The sequence below is a fragment of the Solanum stenotomum genome, chromosome 2, assembly GCF_019186545.1.
Source record: "Solanum stenotomum isolate F172 chromosome 2, ASM1918654v1, whole genome shotgun sequence".
Lineage (NCBI taxonomy): Eukaryota > Viridiplantae > Streptophyta > Magnoliopsida > Solanales > Solanaceae > Solanum > Solanum stenotomum.
Window position 1 is genome coordinate 4,410,325 of NC_064283.1, and position 19,397 is coordinate 4,429,721.

Genomic DNA, 19,397 nt, shown 5'->3' on the forward strand with positions numbered 1-19,397 from the left:
ATGTAAAATGATCCTTAAAGTATTTGGAAGCTAATGGTGAAAACCAATTTGAAAACGGAGTTGAAATCAATTCACAAACTCAATTTGAAGGAAAATCCACGTTCTTGAAGAAGCCTAAAATATTCGGATCCGAAACCCCGACTCGAAAATGAAATATCTCTTGAAAAACGTCTTACCCATGCTTAGATAAGTTCAAATATGAAATTTCATCAAAAACGGAGTTAAGATCAACCTTGAAATTCTCAATTTATCAAACTTTAACTTTACCGGGAAAGTCCAAATTGTACGCGGTTAATATGATGAAAATAATCGATGAATCAATAATTTTATGTTAAAATCAGTTTACCCATAACATAAGGATCGTAAATATATCTTTTTCATCAAAAAAGGAGTCCAAATCGATAAAACCTCAATTTTTCCCAAGAGATTTACGCATAGGAAAAAAAAACCAGATAAAGAAATTATGAGAAAATGTCGAATTGAAGATTGAATACTAAACCTCATATTAATTCAAGAAGAAACCCGTAAGAATCACTCCATTCCGATCTCTAGAACTCCCGATATGCTCAAAATACCAAATGAACACAATCTGAGATTTTTATAACAGTACATGGATGTTATGCACCAGGAAAACAGCAGTTAATCTTTCACTAAAAAGGCCGTAATTTCCTCATACGATAGTGAAATGACCCGATTCTTTTTTGTAAATGTCTTAAATAATGATACGGACCTGATCGTTCAATCAGAGCTCAATTTCATGCTCGTTTGCCCAGTCAAATATCATTTATACTCGGTAAACAATTATTTCTTATTTGCGATAAAAGTCCAATCTCGGGTTAGCGAAAATGCACCAAAATTTGCAGATAAGTCCTATAATTCATGCTCAAAATTTCAGAACCTTCGGAATAATTTTTCGACCTTTAAAACTAATAATGAACCCTTTAGTTGCCACAATTGGCTGAAATAGTGTCAAAACATCCAAGAAGCTTAAAAGCTTACTCAAAACTCATTTGGCACTTCCCGAACACAAACCAAATATGCTACTAGCTTGAAAATGACATTTCGGACTCAATGAAATCGTCGAAATTTGAATTCGAGGTCTCCTTGACCCGGTATCCGAGGAGGCGTCAAGAAACTAACTTTAGACTCAAAAACTCGAAATGCACTCGGGGCCTCTAAAATTCAACCAAGACTCATTCTAGACTTAGAATCACCCCCTGAATCCAACGGTGCCCTCGAAATTCCATTTCGAGCATCAGAACCTGGTTTGTTGACCAAAGTCAACTCTTGATCAAAATTTCATAATTTTTTACAACTTAGGACCTCAAATATTCGTTTTAACTCCAAATTCGACTCCGTAAATTCTCATAGACCCGTTTCGACATTCTAAAATTGCTAAAATTGACGGAAATCCGATTCGAGTCTCGAAACTCCAAATGACTCGAAATAGCACTTTTAACCAAACTTTAACTTTTAAAAACTCAACTTTCCAAAAACTCAACTTTTCATCAATTTTCCTTCAAACCAACTTCGAAAATACAACAATTAGGACTCGGGGCAACTATCGGGAGGGGTAAAACGGTCATTTTATGAAAATTTCCAAAAATGACCTTTAGGGTCATTACAATTAAAGACAAGTTGTTGACAATCATGATGTATAAGGTATATTATTTATCAAAATTTAATAAAACGATTCATTACATGTACATTCTATCAGATTTACAAATATTAATAATGTAACAGTGTTATTAAGTTATCATTAATCTGAAATGAACACAAATCTAAACAAATTTTTATTTCATAATAGCAACATTTCAATATATTGTATCGTAGATACATAAAAACACAATACATTGAAGTCTATATACTGTTATAGTGGAAAATTATTGAATTGAAAATTATAAAACTGAAACATCAATGTATTCTAAAAAAATTCTATTGGAAAGTCTGTGTCAATCATCTTTAGAAAATAAGTACAAGTCCGTCTGTTGTGATCTTCTTGCCCATAGCGTCCACAACAGTTTGTGTTTGTTGTTAGCTTTTCATCTGCATTTTTCTTCCTTCATTTTCTTGGTCGTCCAGGCATCCTCTTGTATCTCGGTGGCAACCTAATTTCTTTCAAATCAGACTCAAGAATTGGCCAATACATAGCTGGAATTTTACCGAATTCCTTACAAAAGGGCTACTAACTCATGTATCAGTCATAAAATAGTATACAAGGAGCACAACAAAACAACAAGATACATGTCCATCTATATTGTACACACTTGAATAATTATGTCTTAAACATAGAAAAAACTAACACAATTCATAAAATTAAGTTATCACAATACTACCCTATAGAACAATACATTTACAACTGACATCAAATATATCTAATACATTGTTGAAAACACATCAGAAAAATCATATCACAAAACTCAACACTACAGGAAAAGCTTATGATTATATAATGTATCTAATAAAAAATATGTAATGTATCAACTTGCAACAAATAATGTATCTTTACCAATTTGAATATATACAAAATAATTTATCATAAACAAATCACTATATAATCTTTTTTATTTAAAACTTACAACACATGTAACTGACAAATTATACTAAACACACATTGCAATTCAAATCACAACTACCAACATATACAAAATATGTATTAGATACAAAATATATAATGTATAAACCTACCACACATAATGTATTCGTACTATTTTATCCATATACAACACATAATGTAGCAGACAAATTGATTACACAACACAATACTACAAAATCATAAACCTTTTTTTTGTCAGATCTTTTAACTCGAAATTGAAATTATGCTTTATTTTGTATTTTCAGGCACCAAAATTTGTGTTATCCTTATACAATTGCTTCACTTCCACTTTGATATCGTTCATATCTAACCTCAGTTTCCCAGACTCCTGAATGCCTCAATAAGATGGAAATTTTCATTATGAATCTTATCAATTTTGGATAATGGACAAAATACAGATATACCAAGAACAGGGAGAATAAATTAGAGATTCCATCACTTTTGTAACCTTCATAACTCACCTCATTCACACAAATTTTTAAACGCCTCAATAAAATCGATATATTCATCTTATATCAACAACTTTTTTGATTTTTTTGAAATTATCACTTTTTCGACATTAATGGTTGTCATTGGAGAAGATGTAAATTTGAAATTTGATATTTGTGAATTTGTTACCTATTGGGATATGGACAGATAAGAATCAATTAGGCATTAATCAAGGAAATTAAAATAAGTAAAAATAAATTTAGGTGCGTTAATTAAGGAAATTAAAATAAGTAAAAATAAATTTTACCTGATTTGTTCCTTTTTAAGCGCAACAAGAAGTTGTTTACAATGTATCATATATAATGTATCCAGACGGTAGGTATGTATCCGGCTGCCTCCTTTTTTAAGGGATTTTTGTAAATTGAAAATTAGTAGGGATAGGATGTAATTTAGATCTTACACTATGTGATTCCTATAATTTATAGAATCCCTTAGCTACACTTTCAGCCTCAGACCTAATTCACTCACAAAAGTTAATTTATAAGTCAAGGAATGTGTAAGAGTCAAGACAATATAAGGAGACCAAGTTCCCCAATGCCCATTAATGTGGGACCCAACAACCCCCGCATGCTCAAGACGGGATAATTGGAGCGTAGACAATATGGGAGGGGGGGGGGGGGGGGGGGGNGGAGAAGAGCAACATTGAAAATAATTAATTAGGGTGAGTCTGACTCTAATACCATATTAAAGAAATAGATTTTGGGTTTAACTTAATCACAAAAATTAACTTACGAAGAAAAAATTATATCCAAAAGCATATAAGGAGATCAAATTCCCTAATGTCCACCGCTATGGGACTACAATTTGTGAAAAAAAAGAAGACAAAATCACTTAAAGTGAACTTACACATACAATTTTCCATTCTGTTAAAGTGAACTCACATACTAAATTTTCCTTCAATTTGTTATTATTTGCTATTTTTTAATTTTGATTGTCGTATTATGTGTTATTGCTATTATTCTCATCTTTACTATGTTCAATTGTTCTAAATGCTTCAGTATTGTATTTTCTTTTTTCTTACTTTAATTTTGGTGAAGAAATTGGTCTATTGGACAAAGTTTTCTTTTGGACATTGACCATTGTCAAATCTAGTACTTGTAAGTAGTCCAAGTAAGTTCACTGTTCAAGAAAATAAAAGCACATATATATGAATAATATGATGATCAAAGTATAATTAAAGACACATTAGCTATATGAAATGTTGTGTTTGACAAATTCTAACTTCAAAAACGGCATATTCAAAATTATTTCAAATTGGGTAAACATATAAAAATCTAATGTTGGATAGGAGTTCAAAAACAATATCTTTAACCCATAAAACTCTTTTTTTTTTCTCTCTCTTTATAGTTCAAAGAATAAATAGTTTTTCTAACTGTATACACACTTTTTATATGTGAAGAAATGATATAAACATTGTCTGCCTTACAAGATACTATGCAAAATAAGATTATAATTTTACCTTTGAGATGTTTTTCCATTTACTGGCATGATTTGTCCTTCAAATGAGCTGGTCTTTATTATTTATTCTTAGAAATTGAACTTATGTCTAGCGAGATATAAGTTCTTCAATGGAGTGAGACATAACTCATGGGATATTACGATGTAAAAAATATAAATTTCTAGCCGCAAAAAAGTTGTTTTCCCTGAAGGACAAAAATTAAAGAGCAACACAAATTAGGGATTAAAAGTGCAAATGACCCATGTTTTTGGGAAAATTACACGGTTAAACAAACATATACTTGTTAATTAATCATCATAGCTATAGTTTTAGTTAATTATCACTCGCGACCAACATTCAGTGATAATTACGCGGGCAGAGGTTTTGAATTTGTATAATTCAAAATTTGTATAATATAACTTGTATAACTTTTGTATAATGTAATTTTTTATTATATACTTTGTATAACTGTTTAAAGTTAAGATGTTTGTGTTTGTATAAATTCGTTATTTTGAGTTCATACAAAAATAACTCAATTATACAAACGTACCCGTAAATTATACAAACTGCCAATTATACAAACGAGGCATCTTAAACTATAGCCAGATACTGTAAATATGCAAAGTTGCAAACTATAACTATAGAACATAATCAAGTTTATTATAGTGATTATTTGCGAAAATTTCTCCATGTTTTTTAACTTGAATTCAGATTTAGCAGGCCCAAAATTTTGTACAAACGTTAAATGGGCTGTCTAGGAAATTCCAATAGCCCACGAAAGGCCCAAATTAAAACTTGCAAATCACCGCATTGATGAAGATGACGTATGCTACGGAAAATCACATCTATTTGTAACGTCTCCTTCATACATATCTCTTTCCGTTTCACCCTCTCTAAAATCTCGGAGAGAGAAAGCACATGGTGTTTGTTTCCTTCGGCGTCCATTCGGCAAAATGATCTCTCTCACCTCGTCGGAGCTCAACTACCTGGTTTTCCGGTACCTTCAGGAATCAGGTTTTCTTCTTTTCTCTCTGTTCGGCTGCTACCATGTGTTTTCCTAGGGTTCAGTTAGTGTTTGCTGCTCACAATTTATATCGTTTACTTATATCCGTGTGTTTCCATGAGGAAATGATTTTTTGTTTCGATTTTGAACTTCCAGTTTGACTTAGGTTTATAGGTTTGGTTATGATATACTCCGTTTGCTTTGTTTTATTTTATTCTCGAGCGCTTATGTAACGCTCCCTCTCCTACCAGCTGGTTTGACGATTGGTGTTTTTGCTTACTGAAAGTTGATTTGAACAATTTTAAATCTGACTGGAGCAATTTATGTTTTTAGTGTTAAATTTTGGATATTTTGGAGATATAGGAGTACTGTTAGTTGCAATTATCGTTGTGTAAGATTCCCTCTGGTACCAGCTCTTTTGGCGTTTTTCGCTCAAAGGAAGTCAATTTTAACAATTTTTCGGAGTAGATGTGACCGGAGCAATTTATGTTCTTAGTGTTAAATTTGGATTTTTTGAAGATATAGGAGGAGTACTGTTAATTGCAGTTATCCTTGCTTGGCAAACAAATGCATCTTAACAATGTTTAGTTAAACTTAGTTTGAATCTCGAGAAGAAAAAAGTGTGGAATGTTTTAAGACGGAGGGAGTAATTTCTACTTTTGAAACAATGCCATGAAAGATAGATTAACTTCGAGAAACTGGTAGTTTTCAAGTTCTAATACCTGAAAACTGCTAAAAGTTGTATTTCCATGTTTGTGACTAGCTATGGAGTCTTTCTATTGTCTTCCATCTAAGTTTGGTCTTTTGTTATGATGTTGATTTTAAGATTGTAAGTTTGTGGTGATCTGTCCACAATAATGAAGAGTTTTGTATTCAGGTAGAGATTAGAACACCTATTGTTGCTAAGCATCAGGTCAGCAAAAAAAAATACTTTGGAAAGGAGGATCTTTATAAATAATAATCTTTAGGGTTTTATGTTCATCCCCAAGAGAGAGTTTTTAGTATCTTGGGTCAATAATTCAAGGAAATGGGGAGATTAACGATGATGTCACACATCACATTGGAGTAGAGTGAATGAAATTGAGGCTCACATCCGGTGTCCTATGTGATAAGAATTGTGCCACCGAGACTTTAAGGTAAGTTCTATAGAGTGATTGTTAGACCACCTATGTAGTGTGGCGTAAAGTGTTGGCCAGTTAAGAATTCACATGCTCAGAAGATGAATATAGCATAAATGAGAATGCTCAGTTGCATGTGTGAGCATACTAGTAAGATAAGATTCGGAGCAAAGATATACGGAACAAAGTGATAGTGATCTTAGTGGTGGACAAGATGCGGAAAGGGAGTTTGAGATAGTTCGGGCATGTAAAAATGAACAGTACAGATGCCCCAATTAGGAGGTGCAAGAGATTGGCAGTGATAGGTCTAAGGAGAGGTAGAGGTAGACCAATGAAGAATCAGAGAGAAGAGAGAGGTGATTAGACATGTCATGACACATCTTCAAAGTCCTCAAGATAGTAAACATGGAGGTCAAAGGTTAGGGTAGAAGGTTAGTATGTAGTTGAGCAATTTTTCTCTTTCCTATGGGCAGGAGAGCATTCCTCTAGCTTAGAGCACCATGCTCCCTTGTCTATTCATCAGTATCATATTAATATTCTATGATTATCTTATTCTTCAAAGTCTAGGGTCTTTCGGAAACAATCTCTCTACCACCACGAGGTAGGGGTATGGTCCACGTATACTCCACCCTCCCGAGAACCCGCCTATGAGATTTCAGTGGGTTATGTTGTTGTTGCTTTATTATCTTATTCTTCAATTGTAATACTGTTGTTGTTGGGTTATTTTTGGCTATCAATGCTTTCCCTTTCTACCATATTTTCACCATAATTTTTATTCTTGTATTTCTCTTACCCGTTTTTTAAAATACTTTTCTTGAGCTGAGGGTCTATCAGAAACAACCTCTCTACCTCACACAAAGTAGGGGTAATGTTTGTGTACACCCACCCTCCCCAGACCCCACTTGTGGGATCATACTGGGTGTGTTGTGGTTGTTGTAGGGTCTTATGTTCTTCCAATACTGAGGACTGAGGAGACACACTCACACTTCTTTTTGGATTCTTCTTTCTCCTAACATATCTTGCATGCATTGCTCTAATGGATGGGCATTGTTAGACAGATTGGTGATGCCTAACAAAGAAATCTGTTCTACTGCTCTACTGTATCCTCCATTTGCACTGCCTCTGTCCCAAATATGCACATGCAAGACAATCTCTCTGAGTCTATCCCCACTCCATATATTAATGAATTCTTCTTCTAGGGTGTGGTAGACTGGAATTTTCACTGGAAAATGTGTTTAGAAAGGACATGTCTCCCCTACCACAAATTTTTTCTGGTTTATCCAATGTGGATTACTGTGGAACCACAAAATGTCGGTTAGTTAGGGATGGTATCTTAACTGCTTAAAGACACCTCTTTCTCAGTTGATCTCGTGATGTTCCTTTTAGCACAAAGGTGTTCTGTCTAAATTTTTCAGGCCCATCAGAGTGAACTTACATATGCCAGTTCTGATTTTCATTTAGAAGGAAGTAGTTGTCTTGGGCCTCTCTCTTGTTTCTCCTCCATGACTTTGATTTTTCTTCAATCTTTTTCTGATTTGATTAGATTTGATTAATTTGACACATCCATTTCTTGTAACTTTGTTGCTACAATGGACATATTTGGTAAAATGAACCCTTAAAATGCTAGGTATCTTAGGTGATCATTCTTATATCTTCTGTTTATGTATTCATTTCAATTGAAGTTCTCTTAATATTTCTGGTTTCATAATCTTAGTAACCACTTTTTGTTGTTTAGGGCTGTCATCTTGAATCTCCTGGTTTTCTAACTTCTTTGCAGGGTTCACACATTCAGCATTTGCTTTAGGATATGAGGCAGGGATCAATAAGAGCACAATAGATGGAAATTTAGTTCCTCCTGGTGGTCTGGTTACCTTTGTACAAAAGGGAATTCAATACCTTGAATTGGAAGCAAATTTGAGCACTGTAAGTGCAGTTTTTACCATTCTTAGATGTTTGAGTCCTGAGTTTAAGGTATTTTGAGAACTTCCAATTGACTGATAATAAGGCATGCAGGATGACACAGATATGGACGAAGACTTCCAGTTTATACAACCCATTGATCTTATCACCAAGGATGTATATGAGCTACATAAAATAATAAAAGAAAAAAAGGAAAAGCTTCGGAAAGATAAACCTAGGGGAAAGGATAAGGATGTCAATGACCGTGAAACGGAGCATGAACGGGAGCCTGCTAGAGAAAGAGAGAAGGAAAAACAGCAGAAGGAAAAAGAGCGAGAGCGGGAGCGGGAGCGAGAAAGAGAAAGAGAAAGAGAAAGGATTGAGAAGGATAAGGAGAGAGAGAAAAATAAGGACAAAGAAAAAGCACGTGAGGATATCATACCACGTGAGGATCTCATGGACGCAAAACCCAATGGAGATAAAGAGATTGTTAGACATGAGGAGAATGGAAAGGCTGGAGGTATCATATTCTTCATCTTCTTACTTGCAAATATTTACAAACTTTACTGCAAGACATCCTGGAACATACACGCATCTGATACATTTGGTCTGAACTTTATTAATTGTGTTAAAGCATGAAGTTCCTACTCACCTGACTTTTTTGAGTTTCAAAATAGATCCAGAGCCCATGGAGATTTGCACAAGTTCAACCGCCTTGCCATGTGAAATACAGAGTTCTGATTTACTGATTTTGGAAGGCCATACATCAGAGGTGCAATTGGATACTATCTACTGCTCCTAAAATCAGTATTACTCTCATTTAACGATTTGATTAATTTTGTTGATATCATCATGACTATTTTTGTTGTTCTTAAACTTATGCAGGTTTTCGCATGTGCCTGGAGTCCAGACGGTTCACTTCTTGCATCTGGGTTAGCACCTTAGTATTTCTTTGATGCTGCTATTAAATAGGAACCATTATATTCCATTTTTATTCTCCTCTCTCCATTTTGCGAATTTTAGTTCTTTGGAGATGATCACTGTTCTTTTTCAACGCCTAGTTGTTAGTATCTAATTCATCTCACAAATCCCTTTTAAACCTCTTACACTCTGGACTACTTTAGACTTTATATCGAGTATTCACATTTGTGTGCTAGATTCATTTACCTGGTTCATACATCAAACATTTACTAGTGGGGAATATGATTTAGTCTTGTTAGAGCACTTCTAATATTATTATTAGTATTATTTTATTATATTGTATATATTTATCTTTATTTGTTATGATGATGACATCAATTGAGCTAAACGGAGAAGTGGGGATTCATATAGCCAACTCCAACTTGTTTGGGATTGAGGCATAGTAGTTGTTGTATACATCACTATAGAGGAGGATGTCTTATGGGGAAGATCTATGTTTATATCGTATAATCAATCCTTTTGTGAATGAAATACCCTTCATCAAAAAAAATATATTATAACTAGTAAACACCACACCTTGGGGGAAAGGCATACAGTAGAGTCAATCTAAAAGGATTTTGTCCAAATGTAGAAATTTTTGTCCCAGAAACACTCAGGTCTATATACGTGATGGGGAAAGGGCATGTTTGTCTTATCAATTCAGCTAGTCTTACTATTTAATTGGGGGAAATAAATTTTAAATTGCTATTGCCTACACAGATTGAGTAATGTGTCGTAATGGTTGGAGATATTTCTGAGGACAACCATTTGTCCTCTTAAAGAGCATGCCTGCTTTTCAGCATTTGACTTTTCAACATCTGAAGGCTTTATTTTACGCTGTATACTGAATCAGTTCATTGATGGCAATATCTTTGCTTTGAGAATTTCGTCTATGATGTCTCTTCGTGAGATTATCACCCTCCTTCAGATTTCTTGACTACATTAGATCTCTTCTTTTGGTTCAAGTTCTGTGCTTTGTCACTTTAATGATACCATTGACTTGTATGTTCACAGTTAATTGTATCGGCATCTAAACAAATAGTTCATTTTGAAATGAGACTATACTGCACCCAAGTCTTGAACAATTTGACTTGCTAATAATCAAGTTTTGAATGTCAATATTATGTGGTATATTTCTCGTTGTACATTTCTTGAGTTCAGTGTTCTAAACTGCAAAATCTTTTGAACAGGGTATGCTCACATCTAAAGCTCAAAACCAGCCTTAAATTTTTATTAGGATTTTACCTGTTCTTACAAGTTACAGCTAACTTTATGATATCCTGAACTCAGGTCTGGAGATTCTACTGCTAGGATTTGGACAATTGGAGATGGTACTTGTAATTCCCACATGCAAAATGGGCCTGTAGAAGTCATGGTATTAAAACATTTTAAAGGTCGAACAAATGAGAAGAGCAAGGATGTTACTACACTTGAGTGGAATGTAAGGTTTTTTTAGAGATTGTTACTGGCTGTCCTCCTTATTTTTCTTTTTTACTTTCTGTATCTATGACTTCTTTCTTGTGTAGGGCGAGGGACACCTACTTGCAACAGGTTCTTATGATGGGCAAGCAAGAATTTGGAACCGAGAGGGTAAGCAATTTTCTTTTAATGTTTTCTTGCTGTTGAACAATGGAGTATGGGAAAATGCAAAAGTAAAGTTGGTACTGACGATATTGAGTTTATGAGACACCATTGAATGGTAGGAGATGTAATCGCATGTTTTAATGGGTTTTTAAAATATTTTTGGGGGAGGATGTTGATTATTTTATTATTATAGCACCAAGAGAGGGTGCTGTTTACAGAATGTGCAAACAACAACTTCTACACCTCAGTCTCAAACAAGTTGGGTTCAACTATATGAATCCCCACTTCTGAGTTCTACAGTATACATGATAACTTCCATAGCTGAAACTGAGAAGCTCCAACCTTTCTGGAATTGCTAGCATTTCCCTGTGAAGGATCGGTCCTCTTGAAATCACTTTGCTACTGTAGTCAGCAACAGTGCAATTCATCCCTCATTTTTCCTTTTCTTATTCAACTTCCCTTTTTAGAGGGAGAGTCCTCGTGTCCAGCTATCTAGAATGCCTGCAGTTTCCCCCCTTAAGAACTATGATGGATCACAAATTTGATTCTAAAAGGCATGTGACAGACCCAATTTATTATCCACCAATTTCCATAGAATTTTAAACATCTACCACCTTAAAAGGATGGTTGTATATATATATATATATATATATTAGCTGCAGAAGCTCCCTAACTTTTGCTACTCAGTGAAGGGTAGCCTCCTGCCCATTAGTTTTCAGCCGTGAGAGGTCTTAAACCACTTTCAAGACAAAAAAGATGATCAGTTTCAGGAGGTTTCTGCACGCTAACGGAAGTATAGTTGTAAAAGTATACTAGTTATAGATGAAAGTATAGTTGTAAAAGTATTCTAGCTATATACGAAAGTATAGTTGTAAAAGTATACTAGCTATAGACGAAAGTATAGTTGTAAAAGTATACTAGCTATAGATGAAAGTATAGTTGTAAAAGTATACTAGCTATAGTATCTAACTTGGCCTCTGGATTTGCTTCAATGGCAAAGATAGTATAGCGCGAGATGTGTGGTAGGCACACTTCAGTGGTCAAATCCTTTTGGTTGTGAAGTTTGATGTACAAGAGGAGAAACTAGATGGCGAACCTATTATCCACCAAATTTCAGAACTGATATCAGAAAATTTCATGGTTATAACAAAAAAGAATCTAACTTATGCTACTTATTATTGGATGGTAGCTCCTCCTTCACATTAGTGTTTAACTGTGAGAGAGATGTGAATTTTTTAGACTAAAAAGAAGACTCTATCAGGAGGTTCCCAGAGACCAATTTATTTAAGGGTATGGTCTAATGGTCAATGAGGTGGAATGAAAACCATGGGAGATCAAGGTTTAAATCTCACTGGAGGCAAAAGATAGTAGGTGGTTTTTTCTGTTTGTCTAAGCCTGGTGAGTAATTGTGCTGGTGGGAGGTAGCAATTGTCCAACGGAATTATCGAGGTGCACATAAGCTGACCTGGACATCACCTTATTTTTACTAGGTCAATGTGTCACTGGCTAATAGCAATGCTCTTGTCAATGCCAAGTCATTTGGGCAACTGCTGGTAAGCTCTTCATTGGCCTCTTTGAGGATTAATTTGATAGCCTCCTACAAGACCTAAAACTGAAAGATATATGGGTATTATGGGGTTCCTCACTTTGATCAATTGGTCAAAGATTGGTAACAATAGATCTCCCTGTCTCAACATCTTTGAGCACCATGCATTCCCCTCTCCACCCCCAGAACACTCGAAGAAAATGAAGAAACAAAACAAGTTCCTGGTAGAACACTAACCAAAGAGAGTTTTTAATTATGACTGTGATATGTTTATTAAGTATATTTTATGCAGTGGTACTAGGAGCTGAAGGCCATCTTGTGTAGCAAGTATAGCAGAGTGCTCAAGATAAATAATTTTTATGATCCTTACTGGTTTGCACAAAATGAGCTAATCCTCTCTTAAAGGATCCTGCAGGCAACGATTGCAACATCTAAGTTTTTGCCAGCCTGATAAAAAACACAGTTGTAGAAATGGCATCTTCTTAAGCAACCCGAGATTTCATTATATCACTTTCGTTTCCCCATTAACTCAGTTACTTCCCTTTTTCCACAATTGGAAAATGTTACCTCGTTATCGACTCTTCTTAGTCATGGTTTTGTCAATTTCAGAATATGTTAACAGTTATCAAACTGGTTTCTTTTGTCCAAGCGTTTGAACTTCTGTTGAGGTCTTTCCTTGTTTATTGTGTGGAGCACCTGTCTTGTCTTATGGCACCAAATGTCTACTATTGATATTCATGATTGATCTTACGAGTCGCTTTATATCCAGGGGAACTGGTAAATACACTAATCAAACATAAAGGGCCAATCTTCTCTTTGAAGTGGAATAAGAAAGGTGATTATCTCCTTAGTGGTAGTGTAGACAAAACCGCAATTGTATGGGATGTAAAGTCAGGCGAATGGAAGCAGCAATTTGAATTTCATTCAGGTGTTTTTCCTTGTTCTTTTTTACTGTTGAACTTTTCCACTATGATACAGTTTGGTTTCTCTTTCTTGTCTAACCATTTATATATAATTGTATTCCAGCTCCAACTCTTGATGTTGATTGGCGAAACAACAATTCCTTTGCGACTTGCTCCACTGATAACATGATTTATGTTTGTAAAGTTGGAGAGAGTCGGCCTCTCAAAGCTTTCTCGGGCCATCAGGTGGCGTTCCCGTATTCTTTTTTGATCGGAAAAGTTGTTCCATACTCCCTCCCATACTCCCTCCGTTCACTTTTACTCATACATTTGGACTTGGCACACTTATTAAGAAAACAATAATTGACATGGCTATTTTATCACACTACCCCTATTAATTGATGTTCAGTATTAGGTCTTGAAAAATGATTTGGAGAATAAGTAATTAATGCTAAGGGTAAAACATGGAAAAAATAATTGTCTCTTTTTGGTATGTTAAAAGTGACAAGTAAAAGTGGAAATCTATTTTTGGAATAGTGGACAAGTAAAAGTGAATAGTGTGTGTATTTGGTTACTGGTGCCAATATATATTTTATTGGAGCTGGTGTGCTGTGCACCTTTGCGAGGGAAAACAGGAGGACGAGGAGCTCAAAAAAGATCAACTCTCTTGAGCTCTGTGCTCATCACGTCATACAATGCTCTCATAATGTTTCAGACAAAAGCCTAATTGTGAAAGTTATCCTAAAATATGTTTACCTCTATTGCCTTGGTTGAGTTACCTGATTATTAAGACACAGCCTGTATTTATTCTATCGCTGTATGCCTTGTTGCTCATGATGTTTTAACTTGTAGTTACACATATGGTGTAACAAGGGTGATAGGCTAAAGAAACTTATGACCCCTTACTCTGGCCATGTAAAAAAATGGTTGGGCTGCCAGAAGATTTCTCAAGCAAATGCATAATCATGCAACTGTGCACAAGAATATCTCCAACAATCATTTCCTTACCTTTTACTTGGAATTTCATCTTATGAGTTGTGGTTCTAATATTTTGTGTTCTAGAATACATACTATTTTGTGAGTTTAAGTCCTATTCAAATGCTAACTTTTAACATGCTAGATTGTAGGAATGCAATTTTCAAGCACTCTCTTTGTGAGTGTTGTTAAAAATTTCCATCTTGCTATTGCAGAGTGAAGTCAATGCAATTAAGTGGGACCCCTCAGGCTCCTTGTTGGCGTCATGCTCTGATGACACCACAGCTAAGGTAATTGATAACGTACACTCTCATAAAATTAATAGCTGGAGAAGGTTCCTTCACACGTTTCAGAAAATTGCTGACTAGGGCATTCCTATTACCTAGTCTGCACTAATTGCACTCATATACTTATCTAAATTCAGAATGCAGTAAACACAGATTAGCTGATACAAATGTGTGTACTTTTAGTTTTCTTCTGATAATTTTGCTCATATCATATTTTGTTTCTTTTAGTGATAAATTTGTTTTCTGATAATCAATATGCCCTCTCTTAACCTCATAGAAAAACCATGTCTCAATCCCATGCTTGTGGGGTCCACTATATCCATTGTGCTCTATTTTGGACTTGTTTCGTTTCACGGTGCAATAATTTGTCCTTTTAGGACAAATTTGTTCTCTCAAGCTAGGGATTCTCTACATCTTACACCAGTTCCTTGCTGTCGTACACCTTTAGCATTTCATGAAAAAAAGAAGTTATCATCACAAAACATAAATAAATAAAAATTGCATTTCGACCTGGATTCCTGAATGCTAAATTAATAATCCCCAAGCACATTCCAGATCTTCAGTTCCTTCTTTATATAAAATATTTTTTAGTAGAAGAAGAGATTGCATGGAAGGTGATTCACATTATCACTTTAAGATAAGATTTCAAATTTATTGATTCTATGAATAACTGTTGATTGATGTTTTGTAAAATTGGTGGTGGATGACTCTTATCCCCTGTGCAGATATGGAGTGTGAAACAAGATACCTGCTTGCATGATTTCAGAGAGCATGCCAAGGTGCAGCATATAAGTTTATATATACATATACAAACTTCTCTTTTGTTTGATTCGTGTAATCGGATGACACACCAATTAATTAAGATGTTCAATTTTCTAGGAGATCTATACCATCAGATGGAGTCCATCTGGCCCTGGTACAAGCAACCCAAATCAAAAGTTGTTGCTGGCAAGGTAATTATGTTAACCCTTAGGGATTTCTCAGTTATCAAAACCCTATTGCCACAGATGATTCTTTGCATGAGCTACTGTTTCTACCATAATTGTCTGTCACTTGGTAACCTCACGGCTCTCCGTCCTATCATATCTCGTCCTATGATTGTATTATAATTAGTGGGTTAAGGGATGACCGTTCTCTATGTTACGTAGTTTTTGTTTTCCTCCTTGTATTGAGTTATCCTTGCTAATCCGTGGCTGTTCTACTTTTACCACTTGAAGCTTGTCTTCTTCTCAGTGATTCATGGTGAAGATGGCAAGTTAACTATTCAAACTATTAAACCAATTAACCCCCTCTTATCCTTGAGATAGCCTTTCAAATTGAGTTCAATTCTGCTCTTATTTTTCTACACCTTAAAAGGTAGTTATTTAGTATTGAAATGAAATGGGCTAGAACCCATTTGGATGAATGATTTAGATGGCCGAACTCAACTACTAGATTGGGACTGAAGCATACATGGTCGATTTACTCTTCTTCTTTTTTTCTCTTTTAAAGCATGGGGGAAGACAGCTTCCTATTAACTCCTCATTACACTTCTTCTATTTCATAGAGTGACAATATCTCCAGAAATATATGATGTGCACATTAAGAGACTCTATTATTGGCCCCTACTCTTGCCTTCTTAATGATGTCCCTGCAATTTTATTCAATATGTCCTTATTTAGCTATCTGCATGTAACATTGTCTATTAAATAGCTAGGTTTGTCCGATTTTGCTTCATGTTCTACATCCCTTCACACTCTTGAGGAATAACCCAAATATCAGACACTGAGTACCTTATTTTGTGGTTTCTTCACTCTTATATTTCTTGTGCCTATTTTTTCATTCAAACTTTTAATTTCTTGTGCAGTGCTTCTTTTGACTCCACAGTGAAGCTTTGGGATGTTGAAATTGGCCGTCTTGTCCACAGCTTGAATGGTCATAGGTAATGGATGTAATTTTCTTGTTGCTTATTACGTTTTCCATGAAAAATGCTGTGAGGTGATCACACAATCTCATAGATGAAGTCATTGTTATATTACCAGTGGGACAAAAATAAACTCCTAATGTGGTGATCACACAATCTCACAGAAGAAGTCATTGTTATATTACTAGTGGGACAAAAATAAACTCCAAATGTGGTGATTTTTTTCGTTTTGCTTGGTTGAACACTTGAACTAATGATTTCTTTTGGTTATTTTTATTACTGGTTTACTATTATTTACTTGTAGGAGAGTGCCTGAAGGATAGCATGGAAAAGCTAGACAGTTTCTCTTAAATATTTCTAGTATTCTTGTTATGTGACTGGATATCTGTTAGTACTCATTGGGGTCTCTTCGATTTTAAACCCAGGGATCCTGTTTACTCTGTCGCATTTAGCCCAAACAGCGAGTACTTGGCTACCGGATCATTGGATAGATGCTTGAATATATGGTCTGTGAAAGACGCGAAGATCATAAAAACGTACAGTGGAAATGGTGGAATCTTTGAAGTGTGCTGGAACAAGGAAGGCAGCAAGGTCGCAGCTTGTTTTGCAGACAATGTGGTGTGTGTCTTTGATGTTCGGATGTAGGGTTTCAGAACAAACATGAAAAAGATAGAGTTGAACAAACATGCACTTGTAACAAGCAACGCTTGATTGGTGGCAAAAGTGTGTTTGGTTGACGCATGTAGAATTGTAGAACAGTTGATATTCAACAAATCAGTATTTGTAGCGTGTTGTAGATATGCAGATAGGATCATGGTACTGACCTAGGTTTAGGTTTTGGTACAGCTGAAGCTGTAAATTACAGCCATTGTACTGTGTTGAAGTGAGGAAGCTGCAGCGGCAGTGACGCTTCTGTCGCAACTATATTTGTTGCCCAAAATGTTGATATCAAGTTACATTAATTGTATTTCTCGCCAGTTTCAGGTTGATGTTCTACTGCTAACACCGTCGGAGACTCGAGCGGGTTCGCCACCCTCTACTGCAAACCCAATAAGACTATGGGATAGGGATTGGGTTAGAACAGTATACAGGCAAAATAGTTTTCACCTATGCTCTATCTTGCATGTCTTTTGTGACAACTTCCTTTAATGTAATTTTACGTCTATCTCGTCTCTTTTTAAAACCTTTACTTACTATAGGTTCACAGCTACGGATTGGTGCATTTATAGGTTGATATAGAATGTCCAAACTATCTCAAGCGATCTTCTTGCATTTTATCCACTTCTCTTCGGGCAAATGTGATCATTTCTAATCCCTATGCTTGAAAATATTAATTTTAAAAAATACTATACTTTATACTTATTTAGAAAAATACCTAATAGCTATGTAGGTTGAAGGTATATAACTTACATGATATATTTGTGTACTAGTATTCTACCAACTACCTTCAGGATATACAATTTACACGTTATATATACAATAGTATGATTCAACTATTTATATGTACCTTTCTCCATTGATGTCAATCAGCTCTGCTCATGATTTTATACCGTATGCTACTAATATACAATTTACTGCAACAGGATAATATAACAATATATATAATCCTTCTAGGAGAGGGGTATTCTAACAAACCTTTCTAATTATTTCATTTTAGTAACTAAGAGTTTGTATTAAGAAATTCATTGAATATGTACAAATTGTTAATATAGATCTTATTTATAATCAGAATTTCGACCCCGTAAACTTTAAATTAACTAGATATTGGTGGATAAATAATCTTTTACCTACGTAGGTATTTGTGTAAAAAAATCTTTATAAAAAAACTCAAGGTACGTATCTTCTTTACATGTGGAATGAAAACAAGTCACAACATCCAAAATAAAGGATAACAAAAGTAGGAAATAAAGGCTGTAAACGTCTCAAATTTCAAATTCAAAAGGGTACAAATTTGAAACATAAAGATACTCCCAAAAAAAATTAAAAGTTGGATCTTTCACGAAGATCACGAGAATTCTGAAATTTCATCTATTACCTCTGTATCAAAATAAGGGGAAAAACGGTTGGTCCATATTGACTTGTCATGCTTTTTAAAAAAAATTTAATTAGAAATATATTTTACTAAATTAATTTTGTTGATAATATTTTGGGACTATAAATTTGACTAATACTATGTTTGGTTCAGTTTACTCACTTTATATCATTATTTCATACTTTCTCTAGTCTAATAATAAGTGAATTGTTGGGTATGACATGCCCCTTAAGAAAATAATCATGATATAATTCAAAGACTATTTTTCACTATTACTCTTGATTATTCCCGTAAAGTAATTAAGATCTCATTGAATTAAAGAATAAGTTCCAACAATTCTCTTGAACTTTAATAATTCACTTATTTTGAATTATAAAAACAGTCACAACAATTTACTTTATATAAACTAGAGGAAATACTAAGGTTAATATGAGAAAAATAATAGAACTCTCTTAATTTGCTAAAATAGACAAATAAAATGAAATAGAGGGAGTAGCTCCTTAATATAAAAATATAGTAGGAAACAATTACAACAATCCTTTGGTCTTGAATTCTTAAAACAACGCCTTTAATTTGAGATACTTTTCTTTTGCTAAGAAAACACTTATTTTAAGACAAATGAGTACTTATATCATCATTGGATACCCATATATTTTTCACTTTTC

The 19,397-nt window shown here is 34.6% G+C and overlaps 1 protein-coding gene across 2 annotated transcripts in view; it reads left to right on the forward strand.

Annotated features, from left to right (window-relative positions):
* Positions 1-17,664, forward strand: part of LOC125857134 (WD40 repeat-containing protein HOS15-like) — a 281,455-nt gene extending 263,791 nt beyond the window's left edge. For both annotated transcript variants that reach the window (XM_049536812.1, XM_049536811.1), the window contains exons 2-15: positions 5,425-5,537; positions 8,422-8,567; positions 8,658-9,063; positions 9,221-9,315; positions 9,429-9,475; positions 10,794-10,944; positions 11,030-11,093; positions 13,403-13,561; positions 13,660-13,781; positions 14,726-14,800; positions 15,523-15,576; positions 15,677-15,750; positions 16,644-16,718; positions 17,126-17,664. In XM_049536812.1, the coding sequence (XP_049392769.1) occupies positions 5,477-5,537; positions 8,422-8,567; positions 8,658-9,063; positions 9,221-9,315; positions 9,429-9,475; positions 10,794-10,944; positions 11,030-11,093; positions 13,403-13,561; positions 13,660-13,781; positions 14,726-14,800; positions 15,523-15,576; positions 15,677-15,750; positions 16,644-16,718; positions 17,126-17,345 (1,749 nt within the window). In that variant the 5' untranslated portion in view covers positions 5,425-5,476 and the 3' untranslated portion in view covers positions 17,346-17,664. The remainder of the gene's footprint in view (positions 1-5,424; positions 5,538-8,421; positions 8,568-8,657; positions 9,064-9,220; positions 9,316-9,428; positions 9,476-10,793; positions 10,945-11,029; positions 11,094-13,402; positions 13,562-13,659; positions 13,782-14,725; positions 14,801-15,522; positions 15,577-15,676; positions 15,751-16,643; positions 16,719-17,125) is intronic.
* The last annotated feature ends 1,733 nt before the right edge of the window (positions 17,665-19,397 follow it).